At 33.0% G+C, this 10,013-nt stretch overlaps 1 protein-coding gene across 1 annotated transcript; it reads right to left on the bottom strand.

Annotated features, from left to right (window-relative positions):
* Positions 1–582: 582 nt before the first annotated feature.
* On the bottom strand, positions 583–3,644 carry LOC115993786 (pectinesterase-like). Its single transcript, XM_031117759.1, has 2 exons — positions 2,657–3,644; positions 583–1,411 (listed from the first exon to the last, which is right to left on the bottom strand). The coding sequence occupies exons 1-2, from the start codon at positions 3,636–3,638 to the stop codon at positions 729–731; spliced, it is 1,665 nt and encodes a 554-aa protein (XP_030973619.1). The 5' UTR covers positions 3,639–3,644; the 3' UTR covers positions 583–728.
* Between the last annotated feature and the right edge of the window lie 6,369 nt (positions 3,645–10,013).

The raw sequence follows: 10,013 nt of genomic DNA on the forward strand, positions 1-10,013 counted from the left end.
GGCCTCCAGGGCCTACGCTTTCCAAAGAAGAATAATGTTGAGTTGGCTAATTTTTCACAATACAATAATTTACATAATATTTTTCACAACGGTTGAGTTGGCTAATTTTTATAGATTCTCATTATGCCCATAATTGACATTACATTTTACTTACTATTAACAACTTGCAACCTAAGTAGGTATTAAATCTTTTGTAAAATTATTTGTATACCTAGAAGAATGGTTCCATAGAGAAAACCAAGAGGCTCCAATTTACACTGAAACTTCTTACCCCGTATATATGTCGAAATAAGTGTGCCTCTACACACTTAAAACTCACAGAGAAACTCATAAAAATAGTTCCAAGTATGTCTAACGGTAGTTTTATAGTAATTTTTCATTGATTTTCGTCTTAATCCACCATTAACATCATTTTATTATTTACCATCTACAACTTATCATTTCAACATCTATGAGATATTTATAAAAATTATTTGACTATAGAATTATTAAGTGCTTGATGATCGCTTAACCCAAAAAGAAGTTATTAAAGTATTGAAGGGCTTATTGATTTAATCTGGTCTCCACCAAAAACTGAAAAAGTAAGAAGAAAGAATATGGTAGCTAGAGATGAAAGTTGCTTTGAGTACACCATCCAAATCTAGGATCGGATACTATTGAAATGATAATAAAAAAGTAGCTACAAGTACAATATTAAAGAGAGATATTGAAGGATCTCAAACTGCAATTTATACTAAACCACAAGTGTAACGCCCTTGTGTTGCAGGCAACCATTCATCTCCTTGAATAAAATTGCAAACAGTGAACTGATTCGCCTCATCTTCATTCATGACATGGTAACCAGGCCATGTAACTCGGTTGCTAGTGTCTGATCCTGGCCCCGTGTTATCATATTCCCCATAATATAATGTATCAAGAGCAAAGTCAGTGTCATTCCATGTGTGCCAACCTAAAGGATTAATTAGGTTATCCATAAAAGATTGTATATAAACAGTTGTTGAATACTCCTTCCATGGCCTTCCTAGATATGTTTCTGTTCCATTTAATTCCTCAGCTGCTCTAATACTACAAAGATGTATGGAAGTCCCAGTATTTTGATTTGGATCTGTTTTGCCTTGCGCAGTGATAACATTGTACTGGCCATGTAATGGAAGTCGTAGATAAATGTTGCAATCTTGGAACACAACTGCTGCATTGCCAAATATGAAATCAATTGTACCATAAATATCACATTCTTTATAAAATTGCCTAAGAGAATGGGTATATAACGTGTCTTGATAGCCTTCAAAACTGCATTTATAAAATGTGGACAGGTCAGCCCCATTTCGTACAGCCACAGCTTGGTACTTGCCTGGTCCGGCTGTGTTACGAAAGGTTATTTCCTTAGCAACAAACTCTTGCCCAACTACAGCTGCAATGGAAATTATTGTGTATAAAATTATAGACCATCATAATTAAGTTAGTATAATAAAATTTTTCAAAGGAAGAGAGATGGGTTTTATCACCAAGGATAAAATTTAGGTACAGTTTTTAAAGTATAATACACTAGTTTCTTCAATTAGATTTAAACATATAGTTGAATTAAATTTTATTATCCTTTAAAAAGATAATATAGTTTGTATTTTATTGATCCATGTAAATATATGTTTAAATTTTATTGAAAAATATAATATTTTTCATTTAGGAGCTATACTTAATCTCCGTCCAATCAACCATATTAGTTTTCAGAAAATTTTAATAGAATTTAGGATTTTGCTAGGGCACACAATAATTTTCATTTTTGAAAAAAAATTTCTCAAGAATTGAAAAAGTATTGACAGTTTTTTCAAATTCTAAGAAAATGTTTTCAAAAATAAATAACTTAATTTATACCCTTAGGGTACACATTAACCCGACCCTAGAATTTAAGATAACTATGACATACAATATTCGACATTTTTAGAGGTTATCATGTCTATCTAATCTCTTTATATATATATATATATATATATATATATATATATGTATAAAAGATACAATATTAAATGTTAATATAAGATATTCTTATTTAATATTTTTTTTGTAATAATAAATCAATAGTTAATTATGTTAAAACTAATGCCCTTTGCTCCATACTTGAGGATGCATCTGCTGAGACTAGTGGAGGACAGCAGTGCAAGAGTGGAGCAGCACCACTTGCACACAATTTCAGTTACAAGCACTGCAAAGCAGAGGCATCAGATACAGAGCATCAGTGGGCTTGCAAGGATGTGCTAGAGACCATTGAAACTGTGCCTTATCATGAAGTTTTCATACATAACTTTGGAGATTATGATACACGTGGCTTGTAGCCATTGGTATGTCATGTAAATATTGTAATACCATTGTATAGTTTAGGATTGTTAATAAACAAGTTTGCTGATTTTTAGGGAATTGGTTATGTTAGAGACGTGTATATATAGAATACCTTTATTGTTTTGGGATCAGTTGCTTTTGTATCATTCATTTTTCTGATTCAATAAGATCTTATCTTTTATTCAGAAAGAGAGAAAGTTCCAGATTTTATAAATTAAGATTTTGTACATAAGATACCTATAAAATAATAATAAATAATATGTACCATAGAATGACCCAAAAAACATATAACATTACCCAAAGTTACTATATTGTAGCTTACCAAATGTTGCAGAATCGAATGTACTCGAACCATCGACATAATTGTGATCGCCTGTGATCACAGTCCGGCCAATACCTTCCCCAATCATCATCAAATAGTGCTTGTTAGAGTTGACGGAAACATACTCATTATAAACCCCAGCTGCAATGTAAATGACAAAGTATCCATCACTAATATCAGTCTTTTCTGGTGCAGCAGCCACAGCATCATTGATAGTGGTGAAGTCTCCACTACCATCTGGGTTCACAAACACCGTTTGGCTCGCCAATACATTGCCAAAAGTTGTTTGAAGCAACCTTCTTCCAGATATGGACAATTTTAAAGGCAAAAGACCCTTCATTATCTTTTCCATATTGGGAAACATTATGTGCTTTTTTTCTGTTGGCCATGGGAAACTCTCTGGATTTATCTTTGGAACCCAACCATGCTTAAAAAGAGCAAGTGATATGCTATGAAGCTTAGTTCCATTAGAGAGAGGACCCAAGAGACCATTTTTAAGGCTAGAGTCTAACTCAGATGTTAACTCTTGCAGGCCATCAGAACATGTTTCTTGGTTTGTCAAAATGGAACTAAGCAATGTATGCAAATCCTTGGTTTGCATGCTATTTAGACTTTTTGTGGAGCTAATAGTTTGAAAAGATTTTGACAAGAAATCCACATTCAAGTCAGCTAAAAGTTGACAATCTTTGAGGGCATGAACGGTTGGTTTAGAATATGAGGAATGGAATATTGGGTATGATTTGACTAGCGAAAGAAAGTCTTTTGCTGATGATAAGGACTGGTGCAGGAAGTACCAGCCATAGTCATGAATGGTGCTGAGCTCATGTGGTGGTAAGTTGGATTTGCAGAATGATGGGTGGGGTGTGGAGTTGCAAATGGTACTTGGGGAAGTAGGGGAGCTAGCAAGAGATGGAGAGCAGGAGAAGAGCATGAATAGGAGAAAAGTGTTGCACAATGGGGAGAGTTTGGAAGCCATTGTCATAGAAATATGTTTGCAAAATAGGTGTAGCAGGCCAGTCTTATATAGAGAATACAATCATGCATACATGTGCTCAAAAGCGTGTTTATCTCAGTCTGTACATTTTGTTATTTATTTAAATGTTAGCGTTCCCATACGGTATTTGTCTTGTTGTATATGATTTTTTCTGGCATACAAAGATTCGATGTTTGGATAAACTCAAGCTCTAGACTCTAGATCATGTGCATTACATTAATCTGTTGATCATGTGGCTTAAATAAATCATACTTAGCCTCACTTTGGATACAGTTTTTCTCTCCTTGCTTATTGTTTACTTGTTGAATGCTAGTTAAAAAATGGTTATACTTGGGGGGAAGAAATGAGACTTTATAAATTTTAACTAAAAATTAAAATTAAAAAAAAAAAAAAGACTAAAAAAAAGACTCTATTTTGATGAGAAATGTTGACGTTGGCTATGTTTTGGAATCCTATCCCTTCTAAGTTTAAGTCGTGTACCATAATAACTCTTGCCAACTTGGAGTGTTATGCATATTTCATATTTGGCCTCTTTCGTTATCTTTAAGCTAAAATGTTTGTAAATTCACATAGAGGATTTTGTGTGAATTTAGGATTGATTTTTCTAATAATGTTTTTTTTGGTGGTAATTTCTCTAATTTCTTAGGTTTTTTTTAATCACTATTAATAAAGGTAGGTTATTGTCAAACCACATAAATCTATAGTATTCTTCTCTTAGGCGTAGTGTTTATTTTATTCCCATTATCTGTTGGTGAGATTTTATATAATCTCAAATCATAATAATGGGCCCAAGGGCATCCCCCCCCCCCCCGCGCCAAATTTTTTATTTTTTATATGTTATTTTGTTAAATTTAAATTTTTAATAGTTTAGTCTCCTAAAAAATATCAATTGGCCCCCTAAAAAAACTCATCTTTTATGGAAATAAATAAGTTACAAAATTATAGTTTCTCATATAAAAATAAAAATAACAATGAGATTACTAATAAAGTATACAAATGGTATAAAAAATTTAAAAACCCTACCCAAATTCATTATTTTGTGAGAATAATACATGATTATTCTTTAGTGAATACAATTATATTTAAGGCATGTGGCCAAATTAAATAAAATTAATTGTCAAACTCTAAAATAAAATACCTATATGGTATGAGTAATAAAATACTGTCTAATGAGTTTTAAGTTTTGTTAACCTAGTTTCAACAATGCACTTTTTGAATCATGTATCAATATGCTTAGACAAGTATTTTTCATTTTTTATTTTCATATATTTCAAGTACTTGGTCTTTTGATATTTGTAATAAGGAAGAGCAAAAGGTTACATAAGATGTCAATTGTAAAGAAAATCAAGTTTTTTGAGATTTTCGTTAGAGTAATAGTTTCTTAAAATATAATGATTAATAATTGGTGTATTGCTTTGTTATTTGTGGGTCAATTATTTTATATGCTAGGTGTAGGGACACGTTTTGTAGCCCAAGCCCAAGATGTATGAGATATTGGCCCAGTAAGCCCAGTACAATAAATTTGTAGAGAGTGAGTCAAAGAACTAGACCCTAATGAATTTTACAATGGCTAGTATGGATTTAGAGGATGATCAAGCAAGAACAAGGAACATAGAGTTGAATGAATTCACTGTCCGAGGAGGTAAGTTTTCATATAAATCAATTAAACAGATTATAAATACAACTTTGATTGTTACTGTGTTTTTCTCTCTCCATTCCCCCCTCCTTTCCTCATAGAGGGTCTCTTACATTATATAGCTTCCTTTGGACTATCTTAATCATACACTTGTTGATCATTTGAGCCTTTAATTGAGTACCTGTCTCATTAAACACCCTCTTTGGCTTTTTGTGAGTTGTGGTAGTCAAGGCAACACTGTTCAGGAGTCTTCTTCACATAAACGCGGTCAGAAAAGTAGCTGCAATGCATTCAATGCGATGACAGCAGCTTTTTCTTAGATATTTTTGGGTTCCCCTCCTTCTCATATGTTCATGATGCACGTCCCTATCACTGGAGTTTCTTGGAAGGTCACCCTGATTGTTGGAATACATATTTGAGCTGTATTTATCATACCCGAGGAGAAATTCCTCCTCGGACCACCTTCCACTCCTTCCTTACTTATAAGACTCTAAACTGGAATCACCCATAACTATTTATTCCTCCTCGGACCATTCACGTTCTCAGCTCAGGCCCAAGACCCAGTATATGATTTAGGCCCTTAACCCTACACTAGGTATCTAGTGTATTCCACAAATTTGTTAGTATTGTGAGTCATAAATGAAATTATTTCTTTGAAGTAAAATTTCAAATGCTTAAAAGTTTATAGGTTTCATTAGAGAAAAAATTATCACATAATTAAGACGTAAATAAAACTAAAAAAAAAAATTACAAATATAACATAAGTGATCAATTTAAATTCAATTTTTTATATAAAACTTACAAATATTTCAACTACTTAATTAATAATATGTGACTTATTCAATTTTATATGAAAAAATCACTATATATATACATATAAATTTATCAAGTTAAACATCGAAAAAAAAAGTTATTGAACTAAGAATTTTTCTATAAATTTTAGTTAGTTCTCTCACAAAATTTTTTTTTTTTTAAATTGTGATCACGTTTTCAAACAAAATAGAAAATATATACATAACTACATAGGAGTGTATGTGTATGCGTGTATATCATTTTTTGATATTGTGTCATACAATATTATTTTGGTTCTAGAGTTCCCTCCCTCCCCAAAGGGAAAATTTCTAGCTCCATCTCTGATCCTACATTTCTTTTATATATGCACATGTTGCACAAGCATTTTGAATTGAAAAACCATCCTTAGAAATATAATCCAAGTGGTCAATTATTAGAGATTTTTAGGAAAGGAATCTTAGTTAGAAAATCATTATCTCCAATTCTCCATGCATTTTTGTTACTTTAAGTTGGGTATTAGTGATTCTCAAAAAAAAAAAAAAAATTGAGTATTAGTAGTGCGACAGTTTTTTGAGGAATATAAATTCTTTATTCCATTTTTGTTTTTTTGTTTTTGTTTATTATTTTAAACGTTGGTTATTTTATAAAGATTTTTTTTTTTTTTTTAAGTTATTGTTCCAATAAGGTGTTTATCTTGTTGTATATAATTTTTTCTGACATACAAAGATACGAGGTTTAGATAAACTCAAGCTCTAGCCTCTAGGTCATGTACGTTACATTATTCAGTTTATGTCACTTGAATTTAAATATAACTCATAGTTAATCTGACTTTGGATAGCTCTCAATTTGAATATTTCTTTAGATGTATTTAGATTTTAGATGCAGTTTTTCCCTCACTGCCTATTGTTTACTTATTGAAAGAATGTTGAAATATGATTATACCTAGAAAAAAAAAATGAGGCTTTAAAAACTGTATAAGAAACCCAGTGGGGTTGGGCACTTGATCTCAAAGTAACTATCTTGGGTTTGACTAGGAGCTCCTTAGTTCAAGTCCGGGTACTAGTACTTCGAAAAAACTTCTTGGGCCAGCGATTTACCCCATTATGGATTCATCCATCGTGAACAGTAATTAGTTTCTGGTTGAAAGTTTTGAGGAAACACTATGGGAAAAAAAAAAAAATGTATAAGAAAAAATAAATTAAAATGTTAAAATGAAAAAGTATAACAAACGACTCCATTTTGATTAGAAATGCTGTCGTTGGCTATGTTTTGGAATCCTATTTCCTTCTAGGTTTTTTTTTTTTTTTTTTTTTTTTGAGAAAGATTTCCTTCTAGGTTTTAGTTATGCCGACTTCGAGTGTTGTATCTATGTTGAAACTAAAAAACTGTCATAAAAAGTATCATAATAAGTGAGGCTGAAAAGCTACCTAGTCTGCCATTACCTATAAGAAAGGACTCAGAAGAGAAAAAAAGAGCTAAAGGAAAGGTGGGCAGAGCATTGTGAAAAACTATTCTGCCATTATAAAAAGAAAGGGTGATAAAGGCTGAAAAGGTGGCCATGGCAGGAACAAAAATAATAATAAAAAAAATTGAAAAGCTGAAAAGTGGGTGATGGCATGGACACGTGAAAGAAATTAATGGTCCCCGAAAAATGCTAGTGCAGTACTGCACTGTCCTTATAGTTTTGGCTCGTGAATTGATCAGTTAAGAGAAAAATAAGAGCATTTTCATCACGTTTCCCATAAAAAAAATATATCATTTTGACGCATTATAAATTTATTTTACCATTTTAACATATTATTTTATAATATTTTATTTATCAGATGTTTTATTCTTCCCTTTTATACATTAAAATAATATATTAAACTCCTCCAACAACAACAACTCCTCCACCACTGCAGCAACAACGGCCACCAACAACCACTGTCGCAACAACACCGACAGTCACCACCAGCACAAACCCACATCTACCAACGGCATCTTAAAAAAAAAAAAAAAAAAACACAACCCAAAAAAAAAAAAAATCCACAACAACCCAAAAAAAACCACTACAACTACTCAATAATCACCACCACAACCACCAAATTGCCACCACAACCACAATACCACTGCCACAACTAACCCACAACTCACCACATTCACAAACCTCAAAACTCATCCCAAATCAAACAAAATCACAGCCCAGGCGATGAGATCAGCTTCAGGCGGGAGACGTCAGCGACAAGATCGGCTTCAGGCAGCTTCAGGCGAGATCAGTTTCAGCGGCTTGAGGTGGCTTTAGGCAAGATTGGCTTCAGGCGGCTTGAGTATGAGAGAGAAAGAGAATGAGAGTGAAGAGGGAGTTGTGGAGGATGACTATGGCTCCGGCGAGATCGGTGGCTTCGGTGAGATTGGCGGCGAGATTGGCAGCTTCGACGAGATTGGCAAGAGAGAAGAACTCAGATGCAGAGAGAAAAGAACGAACTCAGATGCAAAGAGAAAAGATGGCTCCGGCGAGATCGGTGGCTTCGGTGAGATTGGCGGCGAGATTGGCAGCTTCGACGAGATTGGCAAGAGAGAAGAACTCAGATGCAGAGAGAAAAGAACGAACTCAGATGCAAAGAGAAAAGATGAGATAAGAGAGAGAGAGAGAGAGAGAGAGAGAGAGAGAGAGAGAGAGAGAGAGAGAAAGTCGGAGTGAATAAACAAATAAAAAAAAATTTTGGCATTGCTGTCCGTACCATCTCATATTTAAGACGGTACTATAGCATGTTTCAAATTTTTGAAACATTTAAAACACCTGATGAGACTTAAATAGTAGTGTTTGGTGTGTCAAATGCAAAATATTTGGCATTTGACACACCTGATGAGAATGCTCTAAGAGGAGAAGTATGCACAAAAAGAAAGAAACATGTACAAAAGGAGAATACAGCAAGCACGCACACAGCAAAAAGAGAGAAGAAAAAACAAGAGGCACGGACAGAGAGAGCAATATTAAGCAGAGGAGGAATACGTAACATAGGTTTGTATATGAGATTTCATTAGTCTCTTTTTTCTCTCCCTCTTCCTCAAATTTGAATTTTTGTTTGGTAAAATAAATAGGGTTGGATTTGATGAGGAGTTCCTAACTTCGTACATGAAGTTTTAGATACGAGTCTTTGACTCGTAAATCCTATTTAAAAATTACCAAATAAAAATTCTCTCATCTTGACTCTACCAAAATCTCTCTCTCCCTCTTCTTCAAATCTGAATTTTTGTTTGGTAAAACAAATAGGATTGGGTTTCATGAGGAGTTCCTAACTCCATACATGAAACTTTAGATGCGAGTCCTTAACTCGTAAATCATATTTGAAAATTACCAAATAAAAATTCACTCAAGTTTTGGAGCAATGTCTTCTCAATTGGAGTCCTTGACTCTACCACATCTTAGTGGAGTCTTTGACTCTACTATATTTTAATGGAGTCTTTGACTCTACTCGATTAATGGAGTCCTTGACTCTACTAAATTAATGGAGTCATTGACTCCCAAAATATTTTAAATAAAGTGGGGATTCTAATTCCTTCAAATTGCAACATGACTAATTCTTTGGAACTCCTAACTTCTTAATCAAGATTGGAGTTAATAATTCACAAAATAAAATGACCATAAAAATTGATTTGAGGAAATTTTCCAATTCCCAATTCCTAAAACATGTTCATAAAAAATAAAATTGCTTCAAAGGAGTTTTCTTTCCTTTAATTAAATTTGGTAACCTCAATCAAAATATCATTAAAATTCCTACAAAAAAGCAAATGAAAGAAAAGGAAAATTGCTTGGACATTCAACTTCTCAAAGAGAGAATCTTTGGTTCAATTTCCATATATAAAAACATGGTCCTTGACTTATCCTTGAGATTAAAATCAATTATCTCACCCAAAAACAAGATTAAGTCGATGCTTAATTAAATACAAAGTAT

The sequence above is a fragment of the Quercus lobata genome, chromosome 6 (genome assembly GCF_001633185.2).
Source record: "Quercus lobata isolate SW786 chromosome 6, ValleyOak3.0 Primary Assembly, whole genome shotgun sequence".
NCBI classification, from domain to species: domain Eukaryota; kingdom Viridiplantae; phylum Streptophyta; class Magnoliopsida; order Fagales; family Fagaceae; genus Quercus; species Quercus lobata.